Source organism: Nicotiana sylvestris, chromosome 10, assembly GCF_000393655.2.
Source record: "Nicotiana sylvestris chromosome 10, ASM39365v2, whole genome shotgun sequence".
In the NCBI taxonomy this organism is placed as follows: domain Eukaryota; kingdom Viridiplantae; phylum Streptophyta; class Magnoliopsida; order Solanales; family Solanaceae; genus Nicotiana; species Nicotiana sylvestris.
The window spans coordinates 110,001,692-110,022,366 of NC_091066.1; the positions used below are offsets into that span (position 1 = coordinate 110,001,692).

The 20,675-nt window shown below is 37.6% G+C and overlaps 2 protein-coding genes across 2 annotated transcripts; both read right to left on the reverse strand.

The window, feature by feature from the left end:
* Positions 1-14,250: 14,250 nt before the first annotated feature.
* Positions 14,251-15,192, reverse strand: LOC138879797 (uncharacterized). The gene has a single exon (XM_070159431.1). It carries the CDS (start codon positions 15,190-15,192, stop codon positions 14,251-14,253), a length of 942 nt encoding a protein of 313 aa, XP_070015532.1.
* A 279-nt stretch (positions 15,193-15,471) lies between these two features.
* Positions 15,472-15,834, reverse strand: LOC138879798 (uncharacterized mitochondrial protein AtMg00860-like). Its single transcript, XM_070159432.1, has one exon. It carries the CDS (start codon positions 15,832-15,834, stop codon positions 15,472-15,474), a length of 363 nt encoding a protein of 120 aa, XP_070015533.1.
* Between the last annotated feature and the right edge of the window lie 4,841 nt (positions 15,835-20,675).

Below are 20,675 nucleotides of genomic sequence, written 5' to 3' on the forward strand. Positions count from 1 at the left end.
TTGTATCATGGATATTCCATAAAGCCCATAAAAGGCTAAGGTAATAACTGATACCATGAGCCACAGATTGGAAGATAGCTTAAGCCTACATAAAGGCTGATCAGAAAGAAGAGGAAGCTAAAGAATTACATCATCCAAGTAAATCAGAAGTCTGATTATTGGACCTAGAAAAAATTATAGAAGTTGTGCTTGAGAACATGACAGAATCACTCTTAGTATCATATGTTCACAACAACCATAATCTATAATGGCTCTACAAGAAAGCCAGTTAGAAGAAGTACCGGCCTCATAAGAAATCAGTACGAAGCTCCCATCAGATTGTGTATGTAGCAAAGGTGCGAGTATTATAATAGAGCTTCAAGTTATGGACGTGAATTACACCTAGGTGGAAGGGAGGTCAGTAAAGTGATAGAAGATACGATGCAAAATTTTAAGGTAAGTAAGGTAAAGGTGAACAACGTACGAGATACTCAAAGGCAAAAGATCATGAATAGTCCATACTTCAGATAGAAGGTTATAAGCACGGGGATCCAATAACTAGGAGTGATAGCGGCATCGTACATGTTTTCCAGCCTATGGTTTCTAAGTACTGAGAGATCTAGTTAAGAGAATAGAGAAAAGTTGAAGACGATGTGATGTCTCGCTTGAAGTTCCAGAATAACATAAGGAAATCTATGGTGCAAGCAAGTTGAAAGAAAGTTTATAAATGAATATGTATAGGTCGCAAGCTAATGGTAGATCGACAAAATTTTAAGGAAACATAAGTAAGGATGAGGAAAGGCAAGTGAAAAAGTGACGAGAATGGATAAGTCTTTAGGATTAAGCCCATGAAAACAAGAATAGCAGAGTGTTTCTCTATGTTATACAAAGCTCACTATAGCCTTAATGAACTCAAAGGAGTCTAAGATTAATAGCATATAGAAGGAATGAAATGCTGCCCTGCTAGTAGAATGAGGGTGTAATTGTGATAAATAAAGGATGACGGTTGGGCCTTCGATTGAGTAATGATTTTAAGAGGATTTCATGAATTGTACAGCATTAAAATACCTACGTAAGTTGAGTCATATTGGAATGCTATAAAATACGGTCATAGAAATATAATATCACCCCTAGGTGGATCAATCTAATTACTCCAGATGTCCCTGTTGAGACGTGAGCCCTAGCGGCGGTGTTACATAAGAGATCAAGTTATCAGTGGTAGATGATAGATCAACATTAAGGTGAATCAACACTGGATGGACAAAAGTCACAAAGTATGAGGTGAGATTAGGCCATCATTCTTAAGATGAATAAGTAATAAGGAGGCATTAAAGGATTTAGATTTATACATATGGGATAAGTAACGAAAGTAAGCTGGATTCTGGTAGCAGACCTTAGTAACAATGAATCGAAGTAATAATTATGGTATAATAAGACCTACATAGATGTAGTGAAGCTAATGATGCCCAGAGGGACAGATTGACACAATTTTGCATATGTTCATAATGTGAAGCCTAGAGATTGGCTAAGAGCTGGAGGAAAAAGAAGAGAAGAAGTTAGGCGCACATACAAAGTTAGATTCGTAAAGACTGCATGATAGAAGGTAGCAACAGTTACAAGATTAGAAGGATTCCGACTACAAGTCGTGGTGTAAGAAAAAGGCTTAAAAAGGGGAATGCCCTGGCCTTTGGGATTCATTCACAGAACAATCGCCTAGATGGAAAGACGAGTACTAAAGTATTCGCAAGACTTATGGGTAATGAAAATGAAAAGAGCATCAGTCAATATTCGAGGACGAATGTTCCAAAGAGGGGGAATGATGTTACACCCCATGTTTTAGTACGTAAAAGTACGCCACAAGTAAATTGACGTAAGTTCGAGAATGAGATTTATTTTGGATTTATAAATATTATGCTACCTCAAACAAGTAATGAGTAAATTCGTGAAGGTGAGAGGGTAAGCAAATCGAAGAAAAAGTGAATTTCATCAAAATTAGGCATTTTGGAATAAAATACGTCCTGAGCTAAAATACCCGATATTTATGGACTAGTACCAAAAAAAGTATCACATGACCATGATAGTAAGGTATATAAAGTATATTAAAAGTGATTATCATTTTATGTAATTTGAGATATTTCTTAATTATGCGGGTAATTGATTAATTATCGGATAGCATGATATTACCTAATTAACTCATTATTGGATAAGATTAATAAATCTTTAATGTGGCAGGCCCCCCTTTCCAAAAAAAATTACGTGTGACCAACATGTAATATCCATGCCAAATGTAACAATCTTTCAATATGGTGGCAAGAGAGGTGGACCCTACTTTCCACTTATTCATATCTTTGGATGGATTTTACCAACACAATTATAAGTATATGTATAGGCACATGATCTACTCCATGTAAAAACAAAAAAAAGACGTAGTAATTGGACCACATTTCCAGATGCTTATCTTGCTTTTGTGTAGTTAAGTATACTAAAATGATCCATTTTTCTACAGATGGAGAAAAACAAGAAAGAGGTTGGATGATTATGTGGGTGTCTCTAAATACTATTACTCTTAACCAACTTTGAAACATGCATCACCGTACTAGCTCCCAATTACGTTGACAGATCCTTACATGCTAGACATCAATCAGTGCGACGACTTTATGCTTCAGAAGCTCGCAAAACAGGACGTCGTCAGGCTTGATACAAAATCTATATTAGTTATTGGAGTATTCTTGGTTGTTATTATGAAGTCTGAGTCTAGTTTCTTTAAGTAGTCTTTGGAGGGATTGTTAAGAGAACCGGCTCAGGTATGTTAAGGCTAAGCTCTTCCTTCATTTTGTATGATCTCGTAGTAACAAAAGTTTGATAATGAGCCATAAAGAAAAATTCATATCCCGGAATTTACATATATTTTGCTAGTCTCGCAAGTTACAATAATCTCTTTATCGAGACTTCATATTCATTTGAGCATTTCATTCTCCCAGTCAAGAGAGCAGAGAGTTTACATATATACAATATTAAAAGTATTTTCATTACCATCGAGCTATAATCGATGGGCAGGCCTCTATTGGGCAACCTCTGATCAGATGGTAAGTTATATACCGATCCTACTATGGACGAGCACTTATGAGCGAGCCCAGTTGGTCGAGATACAAAGGATAGTATGGCCAAACGCCTATGAGCGAGCCTACTACGACAGAGCAGTTATATATATACCGAGCCTATTGTGGCCAAGCGCTTATGAGCAAGCCCAGTTGGTCGTGATACAGAGCCTAGTATGGTCGAGCGCCTATGAGCGAGCCTACTACGGTAGAGCAATTATATATATACACCGAGCCTTATAGGGTCGGACAACTATTTTACTTACTATATTGAGAGAGTTGAGTCAGTATCAGCGGGTAAGCATATATTCAGATTATCTTTGACTTCCAGCTACTTGCATTTATTATATTATCAGTTTCAGTTTCAGTATATTGCCTTACATACTCTGTACATTATTTTGTACTGACGTCCCTTTCTGGGGGCACTGCATTTCATACGTGCAGGTCAGACAGATAGACGGGTAGGCCTCTTCAATAAGTATTGCCCGAGTTCAGCTTGATCAGTAAGCTCCATGCCTTTCGAAGTTTTCGGGTCTAGAGCCTTATGTACATATTGTATATATATGTATATATGTTATGAGTAGGTCGGGGAGCTGTTCTGATCATAGTATATCCATCAGTAGAGGCTTGTAGACATATCTTGTCAGTTAGTGCAATATGTTGGGCTTGGAGGCCTTGTATGTATATTTGGTTGGTTTGTTAGCTGTAATAATTATAACGGCTTTGTCGGCCCAGTTTTACATTGACATTTAGTCAGCATTCGCAGTTATCTTGCAATGTGGCCCATGGACAAAGCATGACATCATATGTTCAGAATCCCTTAGTTGCAAGTTGGTACGCAAGGATAGGTGTGGCACTGGGTGCCAGTCTCGCCCCCCAGGTTCGGGGCGTGACATACACACTCTGGAGGGGCAGAACTTAAATAATCTAAGAGTAAAAGTGAGAGTGCTTGACATAGTTGGAAGAACTTAGTAAAAACAGTATAGAGGTACAAATTTTAAGAGTAAAAAGATATTTCAGGAATGGAAATAGTTTAAGAAAATGTTATGAGTGAAAACAGTTTTGGAAGCAATTCTGAGAATAACATAGATTAAGAAAACCACCACACAATCACAAAACTTAGAGTGCCTAGATTCAAAGCCATTTATGACTTGATTCTAAGTGAAGACAAACAAGTTTACAAACAGGGATCAGGGGGGTTGGGAACATATGGAGCTTAAATCAGAAACACATGAACATGGATAAAAGGGGAAGCATATTGATCAACAAGTACACAAAACAAGCAGGGATTGGTTGACAACCAGTGACCAAATTCATAGGATTAGAATACAAACTATTGATTCAGAGTATTAACAAGGAAATTATACTTAAAGCTAAAGTGATAATAGACATTAGAGCATAGAGACAGAATACTGGAATATCCATATTGAGGACAAGGGTCTACCACACAGAATTATTCATACCAATTGTGGTTAATCAGATAAATTAGGAGCCTGAACTACTTAAAATGAGCATGCTAGTTGAAGGAAACAGGCAAGAGCTCAAGTAAACATGCTGGATAAAATAGCAAACAGGAAGATTGAAACCTAGACATGCTGATTAAAACACTGAACAAGAGGGGGTAAAACATAAGCATACTGATCAAAGCAGTAAACAGGAAGAACAACTAAGTACTTAATAAATTAAACTAGTGCGGAAATAGGCATGGATTTAACAACTAAAAAGCACATAGATTTGAATTTCAGAATGATATTGAAATTAGAACATACCATTTAAGGAAGCAAAATGCAGAAAGCAAAGCAGGTAGAGTTCCACAGTCTAGCCTTGACTTTCAGCCGGCTAGACGAGCAATGAGCACAAGTAGCAGAAAGAGAGATGAGAGAAAGTTTGAGTGTGTGTGTGTATTTTTGAACTACTGTCCATGTTTTTGATAGGTAGAACAAGAGTGTATATATAGAACTAAGGTAGTATAGCAAATAAGGTAAAGAGAATCAAAAGCCAGTCAATTAGGGGGTAATCAAATAAACACTGAATCAATTCATGTAAGGGAGTCTGTAATAGACCCCTTAATTAGGGGTAATCACTTAACGGTCACAACAAACGGGGGTTAATTAGGGTAAGAAATCCAAATCATACCAAATAGGGAATCACTGATAATCCCAAAACCATACGGATAATTTATTAAGGCAAGTGTGATCAATTAAAGTCAAAAATAAAGGAACAATAAGATCTGTGCACACAGATTTTAACAGGGCAAAATAATAGGATATAATCAGTAATACCTTCAAAAGAATACTAATTTTTAGGAAAGAATTACTCAAATTCCATAAAAAGAAATTAAATAAGTAAAGCTTCACATAAATACAGAATTCAGTAAGAAAAATAGGTTCGAACTATAAATAGAGATTAATTAGGATAAAATCCCAAAGAAATACTGGATTTTAACAAGGAAAGCATTTAAGCCCAAAAACGGAGTAAACGAATACGACTGGTATCACAGAAATAACAAAGTATTGAAACAAAATCGAAGAAACCAGTATATCGCACAGAATCAACTAGGGTTTGAACATTCATGCAAAAATTAGTTAAGATGATAAAGAAACAATTAACTAAACACTGAGAACTTAGAAAAATCATTGATGAAAAGTTTTAGATTAACCCTAGTTTAGAAAGAGTGATTAAAAATCGAAATAATCGATTAAAACAAGAGATTGTTTGAAGGAAAACAATTAATAACATTTGAATCACCTCAGATCTATAAAGATCTGAGAAGAACCGACAGTATCAAACTAGAGCTTTCATAAAAATAGCAGTGGTGAAGAGAATAGGTCAAGAACCCATAGATTCGTAATAAAACAAGGAGTGCTCTGTTAGCACATGACTACTCCTAAAAGAAGCTACCTCACCCTTGAGCAACCTAGTGAAACCTTTTTCCTTGCACATGACCTCCATAACAAATATCATCCTGAGTCACATCATAATCTCTATATATCAAGAAGGTGTAATACACCATGCTTCCAGTAAATTTCTTGTACGCATCATTCTCGATGACACCCTTCTCATATCATAGCTAGTCCACAAGATCATCCTTATCCTGGACCTACAATAACACATGCTCATACAACGTAATCATTAATGGTAGAACCCACACTTGGCTTGGAGCCACACAATACAACATTTGATAACACATCCTCCTTAATTTCCATAATCTTGCACAGTTACCCAACTAAATCTGTTCATAATCTCATTTATCACTCCTTCCAAATCACATGTCGAGTACATACTCATCCTCATGACAATCGAGCTAACTTCCTCAAGTGCTCTGAAAAGGTAGTACATGCATTTCACTAGATAGAATGAAAACTCTTCATTGAAGCCTCACAAGAATCGTTCAAACTCAAACCTTCTCACAAGCATAATGCGATCAATTAATTTTCCTGAGTCTACACTCTTCATTATTATATAAGAATCCACTTCATTCCACAATTGAACAACAGAAAAAACCAACAACACATCCACCTCTTAAGACTATACACGACACCAAGACGATAATCTAGTATTCATAGCCTTTGGCATCCCAAGTAAATCCTTCTCGCACATCCAAACCTTCTAAGTGCAGTCCTCAATGACATGTTCTCATCACATAGCTATATTTCCACTCACTAAGTCATTAGTACCACCTCTAAGGGCACTGTTGCACCCCTTTTTCTCGCGAAATCGGGTTTCGACACGTGACAACTCTTTTAAGGAAGATGGTTTAAAAGAGAGAGTCTCCACCAAATGGATTAAGGTATGTTAGGGCACCAATTTGCAAATAACTCTGTCTAAATAGTTTGTGTTACTAAAGATTGTGTAAGGGCTCGAAATTACCTCGATGAGAAGGTGTTAGGCACTCTTTGAGATCCACAACTATGGGTCCCGGCCGAACTTAATTATATGAATTAATCTATGTGATCAAAGCTAAGAAACAAGGAATTACTAAACATGCATAATCGATTGAAAGACAAGGGGAAAGGGGGTCTTATATATTTTAGCCTAAAGGATCACCCCGTGCAACATAAATAATACTTTGTAACTCCCTCGAGATGGGGTGTTACTCATATTATTCAGTGGGCATAGACTATCATCTTTTGCTACTCCATTACTATCTTTAAGTTGTTTATCTGAAATGCACTAGTCAATTCTAAGTCGTGTCCTACACGTGTACCTCACGTCCCATGCCTATGGTCCAGGAGGCATTTTGACCTTTATCTCAGGGTGGTTCTAGACTTTAACTTAGGCTACTCAAAATGTTAAAAGTTAGGCAACATAAAAAAACATTGGACTTTCATTTATAAGCAAGTAAGGGCTCAAGTTGTCCTCCGCAATTAGGTAACAGATGCACGCAAGTCAGATTAACAAAGACAGTTTGCTGATTTTAAATAGTTTAGATTGTAGAAACTTATAGGGAGGATCTCTATATGAATCTAGATTCGATGAGCGGGTAGTTTACAACATCTGGAACCTACAAAGTTGCCTATTGATTACATGAATAAAAGATTAGACCTATAGGCATGATATCTAGGCATTTTATGCAGAAATAGTGGTAATTACAGGATCCCATTTAGAATTGGTTGAGTGAGTCCTATAGGCATGGTTTCTAGTGAGGATAATTAGCACAACATTATCGATTAGTTAACTGATTCAAATTATATAGGCACGGGTTCTACACTTAAACTGATTTTAGATCCTATAGGCATGATTTCTAAAATTAAAAGTGATTTTAGATCCTATAGGCATGATCTCTAAAACTGACTTTTGTTCCTATAGGCATGATTTCTACGATCAAAACTGATTTTTTTAGATCCTATAGACATGATTTCTAAAAAGCAGGCGTAGAGCATATTTTAACCAAATAAAGGACCTATAGGCAGGATTTCTACTGGGAAATAATACATTTTGAGCAAGGATAGAGTACCTATAGGCATGATTTCTACAATAACTGAAAGTAGCATGTTTTAAGCAAAGACAGATTACCTATAGGCAAGATTTCTAGCATATGAAAGCTGAACATGTTTGAACATAATAGCACATTTTAACTAAGTGATGAGCCTATAGGCAGGATTTCTACTCATTTCAGTACAAGTATAGGATATAGGCCCCTTCCCAATTTCACTAATACTCCCAAAATGTTATTACAATAATTATTACAGACCCAGAATGAATATTGTAAATCACAGAGTAGATATAGCTATAAAGAGCCTACAGCAAGCCCAAATACACCTGGACAGGCCAGGCCTTCATTCTCACAATTCATCACAGCACCAATGTTACATACTCATAGACATAAAGTAGTCAAGAATTGAATGATTCCCCAGTAGCCTTAAAAATAGAATTGAGCATATAGAACCAAGACCCTAGTGTGTTAGAGTTTCCAAGGGATTCAAGAACCTAGGGCAGTGCTCACACTAGGTAAGCGAACAAAGATGATTCAGAAGAGGGACTCAGGACCAAGTCCTAGTGTGTCAGAGTTCACAAGGGCCTCAAATGGACCCCGAGCAGTGCTCACACTAGAGAGGTCAAAGCGCAGAACCTAAGTGGCCTTGGCTTTCAACCGGCTAAGAATAGGATTCAAAGAACTTAAGCAAGAAGGGAAAAAGAAAAGACTAAGGTTGGGGGAGACAGGGATTGACTTAAACAAACTTAACCATATTGAGTCAACAAGCAGACACTTAAATGCATAGGTTCAACATGATGAAAACACATTTTAGGCTAAAAAGGGCAGAGCATGTATGCAAGTTTCGCAAATCCATAGGTGCAGAATGAGTTATGGCATGCTTGAAGTAGGCTAAGTACTTAAACTAATGTTAATATCAAGAAACTAGAGCATCATAGAAAGGGGGAAGGGCATCATATTAGCAAAGGGGTGATCTTACAGTCATAAGTTAAAACACATATACTCAGTAAAACCATGTCGGATAGTAGGTAACATTGTCATGATGATCTAAACAAAGGTGATCCAGTTATATCGAAAGTTTATTTTAAAGTAGCAATTCAAGCATGATGAGATAGTCATTAAAAATAGGCATCAGAGAGGTGTGGGGATCGAATGATCATGTTGACATAATAGTAAAGAGGCAAATTACAACTACCAACATGAGTTACAAATGTGAGGCATTCACTACAGGGATTCAGGGTAAGGGGATAGACATGTTCATAGGCATTCGAAGGTTGACACATTAATTGGATAGACCTTAAGGGAGTTCAAATAACTTCAAAACATGTAACATTAGGAGCAAACAAGTGTTAAAGAAACTAAGACATACACAACTAACAAATATAATGCCTAAACATCACTTGTATGCATATTGGATCATGGATTCAGCAATAATAACATATACAAGTCAGGGATGTGTAAGAATGCGTGCAGAAGTTAAGTGAATCACCAGTTAGGCGAGAAATGCAAGAAAAGAACAAAAACCCACAGTGTTTTGAATCGTCAATTAGAAGCAAAATCCCCGAACTTAATGGCCTTGGCTTTCAGCCGGCCAAAACCATAGTATAGAATAAAATAATAGAGTAAAATTTAGATCTAGTGAGGTTATAATGATTTATAAGTCTGTCTAAAGGGAATGGGGGAATGGGTTTATATAGTGGTAGAGATTAACACATAAACATGGAAAAATCATCAGTCAAACACTAGAAAGGAAAACAATCGAAATCAGTAAGGAAAAAGAGGAAATTCCATAACCCTAATTTTAGGTACGGTACATAAATTGACGAAAATTAAAATAAGTAAAAATCACATGCTGCATAGAATAAGATGAACATAGACAGAAATCTATTCAAAATCAAAGAATCGAGTCAGATTTGGTTTGATTTAAAAAGGATCTAAAACCCTAAATTAGGGTAAGTAAAAATTGATAAAAATAAACAAATCTACACATAATAGGGCGAATATAGACAAGAGAATACTTAAAATAAAAGGCTTGAACCAACTTTGGTTCGAATCAAAGAGAATCTGAAAACCCCAGTTTTAGGGTAAGTAAAAATCTCAAAGATACACAGAGATTCATAGAGATTCATACCATAAAAGAACAAGAACAAACACAAATGGAAAGGGTCAAAGAGCTTAACCTAATTTGGTTCCATTTCTAAGATATTCACTTGCCATGTTTAGGCAAGCAAACTAGGTAACACCATAAACGAACCAGTAGTGAAGGGAGGTAAAATAAGGTAAGGGAATCCATGGTAGATTCCAATTTGGGGTCGGATTTGGGAGGGCTTGATAGTAACGGCAGCTAGGGTTCATGAGAGATGAGAGACGAGAGAGTTCTAGGGTGGCGGGGGTATAAAATGATTAGGGTTAGGGGTTTGGTTAAGTTTAAAGGGGTAGATATAATGTGAACCGTTGATCTTACAGATCAATGGTCCTGATTTAAAGGGTCCTGGGTCGGGTATTAAAATGGGTATGGGGACTGGGCTAATGGATTTTGGGCCAATGGTATGGGCTGGTGTATTGGGTAGTTTTAGGTCTGAATTTGGGTAGGAATTTAGGCTAGTTTTTAATATCCAATATTTAATAAATAAATAATTTATAAAAGTAATTAATAAATAATAAAAATATCATTGTGCACTGAAATAATTTATTAAGATTTTAAAAATATAAAAATCATTTTCTACATAAATAATGTAATTATACATTAATATGGGCTATTATTGCAAAGATGTGCAATTTAGCCTTAAAATGCAAATATAATTATAAAAAATGCATTGAAAAATATTTAAACATTATGTTGATATTAATGATAAATTTAGATGATTAATTCATCACAAAAATAATTTTGAGGGTAATTCTTGGATATTTATATAATAAAAATGCAGAAATAAATAGACTTAAACTCTTTAAAAATTATGACATATTGTAAAAATGCTTGTGTGTGCTCATAAATCAAAATGATGATGCATACGCACTATTTTGAAAGTATATGTATATATATAGTTGAAAGTGAGGGCAAAATTGGGTATCAACAGCTGCCCCTTTTTACCCGGGAAGGATGAAAGAGCTGTCGGGTAAAGAAATTATGACCGATATTGACTGAATGGAGTGGTTTAAAAAAATATAGGCCAAAACTTGGTTTCTAAGCAGCCTATATATCCCTGATTTTATAGGAATCATGCCATGTGTAGTTTTGGTTCCAACGGTGAACGAAACCGACCGAGTTGTTATAGGAATGGTTGTATGCTTCGGAAACGGGTTCTTTTGAGTAGGATAGTATCGGATGAACTTATGCAAAGTCATGAATGTGAATTCGAGATGTTATGGATGTATCACATGGCAGATATCTGAACGGTCATAGAGTAAAAGGTGAGCAATTACTAGGAGTCTTACGTTTGAAATAATGGCAGGGTGTGAACGATATGAGCGGAAACCGGAGCGAAGATTGCTCTTGTTTAAAGAACGGTTACTTCCTGGATTACCTGCAAAACATATAACACAATGCATGCAAAACATATATGGGGTTATTGCGAGAATTTAAACATGATACAAATTCCCTTTTGACCATGGAGATTGTCTTTGGACGGTGATGATGATGTCCTTAGACCATGACGTCCTGGGCTATGAATAGCATGATAAGGGATTCACAAGCCATTAAATGATGTTCTCAGTCCATGAGAATGCTGCCTCTGAACTATGATGCCTTTAAATAATGATGTGCAATATTGAGAGATCCTCAGGCCATGACATGGTGTCTTTAGGGTATAAGGATGATGCCTTCGGACTATGATGCCTTTAGATAATATGGTGATGTTTCAGCCCATGAAATGTAGAGACATGATGATGGATCATATAAGTGAAATAATACAAAGCTTATTCTTGCATAAGATTGGGACAGAGCTTAGCCCCGGAAAGGCAAAATAGTGCTAGATTTCAAGTAGCATGGCATTCGGTATTAGACAAGGAAAGGTAGAGCTTAGCCTCATGCAGTTGGGGAGGCAATGCTTAGCCTCATACAAGAAAGGGAGATAGGGCTTAGTCTCATGCGATGGAAGGCAGTGCTTAGCCTCATGCATTTGAGGAGGCAGGGCTTAGCCTCATGTAGTGGAAGGCAGAGCTTAGCCTTATGCAGTTGAGGAGGCAGGGCTTAGCCTCATGCAAGATTGGAGACAATGCTTAGTCTCATGTAGTGGGAAGGCAGAGCTTAGCCTTATGTAGTTGAGAAGGCAGCGCTTAGCCTCATGCAAGATTGGAGACAATGCTTAGTCTCATGCAATGGGAAGGCAGAGCTTAGCCTTATGCAGTTGAGGAGGTTGGACTTAGCCTCATCCAAGATTGGAGACAATGCTTAGTCTCATACAATGGGAAGGCAGAGCTTAGCCTTATGCAGTTGAGGAGGAAGGGCTTAGCCTCATGTAAGATTGGAGACAATGCTTAGTCTCATGTAATAAATAGACAATAAGTGATAGCAGAGTATTTCTTAGTTGGATATATGTTTGGGTTCAGTAGCTTTGTTTCTATGAAGATAGTGATTCTAAGGTGCACACGTACTGGCGGCTATTTCTTGTTCCTGCATTTATAGAAAAATTATAAGTTTTACGAGAAGGTTGGTTCACGTCGTTGCCTGCTTGCTTTGTTTTGCATTGAAATCATGCTCGAGTTACCATGGGTAGCATCTGATTTCCATAGAAATAAAGTTTTCGAAAAGTATGCATGCATTTGATAAACATAGTTATTTTAAAACATATTAATATACGACATCGAGTAAATTAAATGAACCAGTGACTATGAGACTTTTAGAGACATTGAGACTTCTTTGCACTAGAATTTTGAGGGTCCTCCTCAAAATCCTGCCCCAGTTTAATAAGTGATTCTTCGACCGTTCTGCATATGATGAAGTTTTCTAGATTTGCTCTAGAATTTTGGGGATCCTCCTTAAAATTCTGCCCCAGTTACTTAGCTTATTCTCTGACTGTTTTGCATATGATGACGTTAGCTGGACTTGCTCCAGAATTTTGAGGGTCCTCCTCAAAATCCTGCCCCAATTTCTGGTTATGGGGAAGATGAAATTTTTTTTGAATTGTAACTAAACCCACAGGGTTGTCTATGTATCCTGTCTTAAACGGGAATCAGGTCAAGCATAGTTTAGTTACATCAGATGAAGAAATGTAAACAATTTAAATAAAGTATCTCTTGACTGAGTCTGAATTGATAGGCTTTGGCTAAACTTCTTCGTCCATTTCTGCAAGTATGAGTGCTCCTCCTGTTAGTACCCTGTGAACCATGTAGGGCACTTGCCAATTGGGTGAAAATTTTCCTTTGGCTTTATCTTGATGCGGGAAGTTTCATTTCAACACCAGCTGCCCCGGTGTGAACTGCTTGGGTTTGACTCTCTTGTTAAAAGCTATGGACATTTTGTTCTGATAAAGTTAACCATGACATATTGCATTCATTCTTTTTCCATCAATAAGAGCTAATTGTTCATAGTGACTCCATATCCATTCTGCATCACTAAGTTCTGCTTCTTGTATAATTCTCAAAGAAGGGATTTCAACTTCGATGGGAATAACAGCTTCAGTACCATAAACCAACATGTAGGTAGTTGCTCTGGTTGATATGCGAAATGTGGTATGATACCCCAATAAGGCAAATGGTAATTTCTCGTGCCATTGCTTATGGTTGTCTACCATTTTCCTCAATATTTTCTTGATATTCTTGTTGGTGGCCTCCACGACTCCATTCATTTGAGCTCAGTATGCCGTGGAATTCTTATGCTTGATCTTGAAGGTTTCACACATAGATTTCATTAAATTGTTGTTGAGGTTGGTGGCATTGTTAGTAATGATGGATTATGGTACTCCAAATCGGCAAACAATACGATCCCTGACAAAATCTGCGATGACTTTCTTGGTTATAACCTTGTAAGATGCAGCCTCAACCCATTTTGTAAAGTAGTCTATGGCCACTAAAATGAACATGTGCTCGTTCGAAGCGGCAGGCTCGATCGGACCGATGATATCCATTCCCCAAGCGGCAAAAGGCGAAGGTGCACTTGTTGTATTGAGTTCATTTGGTGGTACCCGTATCATATCTCCATGTACCTAACACTGGTAGCACTTTTGGACATGCAATCAGTTTCCATAGTCATTCAATAGTATCCTGCTCTTAATATCTTCTTAGCTAAAACAAAACCATTCATGTGTGGTCCACAAGTTCTGGCATGTATCTCATCGAGCAGTTTGGAGGCTTCTTTGGCGTCAACGCACCGTAATAACCTAGGTATGGAGTCCTTCTATATAGAATTCCTTCACTTTGGAAGATATGATTGGACAATATCCAAAGTGTGCATTTCTGAGTATGATTTGCATGCTCTGAGTATTCTTCTTTTGCTAAATATTCCTTGATATCGTGAAACCATGGATTTTCGTCCGTTTCTTCTTCAACATGAGCATAATACGCCGGTTGATTATGGATTCTTACTGGAATAGGGTCGATGAAATTCTTGTATGGATGTTGTATCATCGAAGACAAAGTAGCTAGTGCGTCTGCGAACTCGTTCTGGATTCTTAGAACATGTTTGAATTCTATCTTTGCGAACCTCTTCATCAACTCTTGCACATGATATAAATATGGTAATATTTTAGTATTCTTTGTAGCCCATTCTCCTTGCACTTGATGGACCAGCAGATTAGAATCACCAATTACCAGCAACTCTTGGATATTCATGTCGATGGCCAAATTGAGACCTATGATGCAAGCCTTGTATTTTTCCATGTTGTTGGTATACGAAAACCTGATCTTTGTGGATACTGGATAATTTTTCCCTATCTCTGACACCAAAACAGCTCCAATACCTACTCCTTTGAAATTTGCGGCCCCATCGAAGAACATTCTCCAACCGTTGTAGGTTTCGGTGATATCCTCTCCTACAAATGCTACTTCTTCATCGGGAAAATACGTTTTCAGTGGTTTGTATTCTCCTCCTACTAGATTTTCCGCAAGATGATCTACTAATGCCTGTCCCTTGAACGCCTTCTGAGTCACATAGACAATGTCAAATTCACTCAACAGTATCTTCCATTTTGGTAGTTTCCATGTAGGCATGGGTTTCTGAAAGATGTATTTCAGGGGATCCATCCTTGATATGAGATATGCAGTGTAGGCACAAAAGTAGTGCCTCAATTTTTGAGCTATCCACATCAAGGCATAGCAAGTGCATTCCAGCAAGGAATACTGTGCTTCATAGGGTATGAACTTCTTACTCAAATAGTATATGGCATGTTCCTTTCTTCCTGTCTCATCATGTTGTCCCAAGACACAACCGAAAGCTCCATATAGTACGAACAAATAGAGTAGCAGAGGTCTACCAGGTTCCGGCGGGACCAAGACTGGTGGTGTGGATTGGTATTCCTTGATTCAGTTAAAGGCTTTCTCATATTCTTCAGTCCATTTTGTTGCAGCATCTTTCTTCAGCATTTTGAAAATTGGCTCACAGATCACGGTCGATTGTGCTATGAATCGGCTGATGTAATTGAGACGTCCCAAGAAACTCATCACATCTTTCTTTCTCTTCGGAGGCGGAAAATCTTGGATAGCTTTGACCTTTGAAGGGTCCAAATCAATCCCCAGACGACTGACGATGAAGCCTAGCAATTTTCTAGCAGGGACTCCAAAGGCACACTTTGCAGGATTCAGTTTCAGATTGTACCTTCGAAACCGATTAAAGAATTTCCTCAAATCTACTATATGATATGCGCCTCTTCTGGATTTGCACGTCATCCACGTATACCTCTATTTATTTATGAATCATGTCATGAAAAATAATCATCATGGCTCTCATGTAAGTGGCTCCAACATTCTTCAGGCCAAACGGCATCATTTTATAATAATACATCCCCCACGGAGTGATAAAGGCTATTTTCTCGGCATTTTCCACATCCTTCAGATCTGATGGTATCCTGCGAAGCAATCCACAAAGGATTGGAGTTCATGTTTGGCACAGTTGTCGATCAATATGTGTATATTAGGTAACGAGAAATCATCTTTGGGACTTGCTTTGTTTAAATCTCGATAGTCGACACATACTCTGACCTTCCCATCCTTCTTTGGAACTGGCACGATGTTGGCCAACCAAGTAGGATATTCAACCTCTCTGAGAACCTTAGCTTTGATCTGCTTGGTGACTTCCTCTTTGATTTTCAGACTCATATCAGGCTTGACCTTTTTGAGTTTCTATTTTACCGGTGGACACATCGGATTGGTAGGTACTTTATAAGCCACTATAGACGTGCTCAAACCAGTCATATCATCATAAGACCATGCGAAAATGTCTTCATACTCCTTCAGGAAATGGGTGTATTCTTCTTGCTATGATGGTGACAAGTGGATACTTATGCGGGTTTTTTTGACTGTTTCAGAATCTCCCAAGTTGACTATCTCGGTTTCGTCCAAATTTGACTTAGGCTTATTCTCAAAATTTTCCACTTCTTTGATAATTTCCTCAGGGATTATATCATCTTCTTCTATTTCCTCTGAATCACTATCCTTATATTGTGTTGTCTCATTACATGTCATAGTCGTCGGTTCATCAGGATAAGTAATAATAATGTTGTAGAGAGAAAATATAAAGGATAATAGTAAATACTAAAATAGCAATGCATTAGATAGATCTTGAAACATTAAAACAAGTACGGCTCGATGACTCGAGCAATTATTTCAAAACAAAATGCATCTAAAACAAAATACTGAAAATGTCTTAAATGCTAAAAATTATTTTTAAAAATAGATCACGCTAATTATTAGTCTACCTAGGAACTCGACAGGCCCGGGACGATGCAACAGTCTAGTTCTTGAGAACAGCTCCCTTTCCCACGGTCTGAATTATAAGGTCTTCTTCCTCCTCCTCCTCAACTATTGCATTGCAGTCCATGTCTTCATCACCTAGAAACAGATTCCTTAGGCCAGTTAAAGCCTCATCTTCTTTAGATCCCCATATCACGTCAGCTTGTTGAAACATCTGGTGCAAATGTGGTATTGGTTGTTCAAGAGGATAATAGGGACCACGCCATGGTGGTGACCAATCGTCATACTCCTGCCATGTGTACTGGTATTGTTGATACCCAATTTTTTCATAATTTTTAAAGACTCTAAACCAATTTATTCCTGCATTTTTTTATATATAAACATCTAATAATTATCATTGATATTATTTTTATGATGAATTAATCATCTACATTTATCATTTATACCAACATAGTGTTTAAATATTTTTCAGTGCACTTTTATAATTACATTTACATTTTTAAGGATAAATTGTACATCTTTGCAATAATAGCCCATATTAATGTATAATTTACATTATTTATGCAGATGTCGTGTGGGTCGACATCACATCATATTTCGCTAGCAATAATCTCATCTCATTTAAGGGGAAACATCTCAACACATCAATCTCATCCCATATAAAGGGAAACAACCTCATCACATTAACATGGGGATTTACCCCTCAATCACTCATACACTGGGATGTGTAGCTTTGGAGTTAGGTTATTTTGACCTACCCTTCCTTGGTGACTAAACGATACTAACAAAGCATTTATTATTTAAAGGATTTACCACTCATTTCATAATCTTTTACATATCATTCATTTCATTGGCACCAATGGCTATAATGTAATATCATTCTTGGCATGTTGGCCGCACATCATATATCATGCTCTCTTCTTTCACTTTCAAATATTATCATGGATAATCAATAACAAGGCTTTTCAAATTAAGACTTTAAAAATATACATGTGAGGAAATAACGATGTTAAGCACATGGAGATTTCTTATACAATTTGGCATAACAACTTTCATTTGAACTTGACTTGAAGTCACAACAGTTTAATACATGACTCATGCTTTGAACACGCTCCTGAAGAACAATATTATGTTATAAGAATATTAGGAATACACACACATACACACACACACACACACACATATATATATATATATATATATATAGACACACACTCACCCCTTTCGACACCAAGCTTATTTGGGATAGCAAGTTTAAAATGAACAACTCGGAACTTACACGAACATCATGAGATTAAGTTCTAAGAGAGAGATTTAGCCAACATACCTCACCTTGAGCTTCTCTTAAATTACTACAATGTTCGGAATTCTTAGTCACTTCTATCTATTTAGAAATATAAAAAAATGAGCACATAGGAAGGAGTTCAGGGTTCCAACTCATTTGAGTATTTTATCGAACATTAGGTGGGCATTATGATTTCAAGGTCCTCCTATGGTGGATTCTTTCATTTCACTACCCAAAGTCTATCCAATTAAATTCAACAATCTTTCCACAAATCTTAATAGTACATGCATACATAATGAACAACTCCTACACCCAAGAATTGCTTGTCTTATTACCTATTTTTAGTTAAATCTCGAAATTGAGGGTTAGGGAGTAGAATCTTACCTCTAGGATGAAGAGCTTGTGACTTTTTCTTGTGAATTCTTCAAGACTTGAGCAAAGATTGGTAAAAAAAATTACTTTAGGAACCCCCTCTCACTCTAGAGCACTTCCCCACTCTTAAAATATCTGATTTTTACCTTACAAATGGTCTCCAACGACTATATATCGAAATAAGGTCGGGTTACAAAATTAGAAAAAATAAAGTCCCGATGTAATTCTGCGGTAGCATAACACTTTTGTGGTCCACAAAATGGACCGCATAATGGCCCTCCGGAACTGGGAATTTCTGTGCAGGTATGCGACAGGTCTGCGGTCCGCAAACCAATTCTGCGATCGCAGAAGGGACTGCAGAACCTTCTTCCAAAATTTCTCATGTTGCCTTCTACGACAAATGTGAGGCCCGCGAAATGATTATGCGGCTGCATAAATGAGCACAAATAACCTCCAAAGTTTGGCCATTTCTCTGCTTCACTATGCGGTGGATTTGCGGCCCGTAGAGTGATTTTACAGTCGCATAATGGACCTCGGGTTTTAGATGAAATTTTACGGGGCCTTACATCCTCCCCCTCTTAAGATCATTCGTCCTCAAATGAGGTCAAAGTTCATCATTAGCATCCAATGTGACTCAGCTGCTATTTCACACACCAACAGTTCCAAATTTTGACTAACTCTCTATATTTCCAAAAGTTTTGCCAGAGTTTCCCCTATAATTAGGCTTATCCACCTGCTAGAGAATCCCAAAACCAATCCTAACAATATAACCATAGCACAACGATATAAGATAACATGGAAACAACACCAGGCACATTGCCATAGATATTACATTATCAAGAAGGATTATCCTTAACATAAGCTGTAGAGGGGGGACATAATTTGTAGAAAGATAGCTTTTAACATCATGGACATAATTACATAGCTATTCAAACAAATGAGGGTAGTTCTTCTTCATGTATCCCTCAGCTTCCCAGGTGGCCTCTTTGGCTTGTTGGTTTCACCATAGCACTATCACGGAGGCAATCTTTTTGTTTCTCAGCTTTCGGACTTGCCTATCAAGAGTGGCAACTGGAATCTCTTCATAAGTCAATTCTTCATAACCTCTATAGTCTCAAATGGAACAATAAACGATGGATCTCCAGCCACCTTCTTCAACATGGACACATGAAACACCGGGTGCACGAAGGACATATCTGGGGTAGTTCTAGCCTGTATTCCACCTGGTCAATCCTCTTAATAATTATGTACGGTCTGACATACCTCGGACTCAGTTTCCCTTTCTTACCAAACAGCATCACCCCCTTCATGGGGGAAACCTTCAGGAATACCCAATCATCCTCTTGGAACTCCAAATCCCTATGACGAACATCTGAATAAGACCTATGACGACTCTAGGAGATTTTCAACTGTTACTTAATGATCTTTACCTTCTCCATATCCTGATGCACGAGGTCTGGCCCAATCAACTCTGCTTCACTAATCTTGGACCACCCAATGGGACATCTACATCTCCTACCATATAAAGCCTCGAACGGTGCCATTTGAATGCTAGCATGATAACTGTTATTGTAGGCAAATTCTACGAGTAGCAAATGATCATCACAGCTACCTTTGAAGTCAAGAACACAAGCATGCAACATATCTACAAGCAACTGAATGGTCCACTTTGCTTGCCCGGCGGTCTATAAATGGAAGGTTGTACTGAGATTTACCTGAGTACCCAACCCTTGCTGAAATTTCTTCCAAAAAATAGTCGTGAATTGTGCCCCCTGATAAAAAATGATAGAAACTGGAGTGCCATGCAGCCTGACTATTTCCTTGATATACAACTGAGCATATTGTTTTGCTGTGTCGGTAGCCTTAACAGGTAAGAAGTGCATTGATTTCGTGAGTCAATCCACAATCACCCAAATTGAGTCGAACTTGCAAAGACTGCGAGGTAGTCCTACCAAAAAGTCCATATTGATCATCTCCCATTTTCACATCAGAATTTCTATGTTCTGTGCCAGCCCACCGGGCCTTTGGTGCTCGGCTTTTACTTGTTGACAATTTAGACACCTTGACACAAAGTCCGATACATTCCTCTTCATGCCATTCCACCAGTAGACTTCCTTAAGATCATGATACATCTTTGTAAAGCCCGGGTGCAAGAAATATC

Excerpts from the sequence above, each read along its gene's own strand:
- LOC138879797 (XM_070159431.1), bottom strand. The coding sequence starts at position 15,192 with ATGGATCCCCTGAAATACATCTTTCAGAAACCCATGCCTACATGGAAA.
- LOC138879798 (XM_070159432.1), bottom strand. The coding sequence starts at position 15,834 with ATGACGTGCAAATCCAGAAGAGGCGCATATCATATAGTAGATTTGAGG.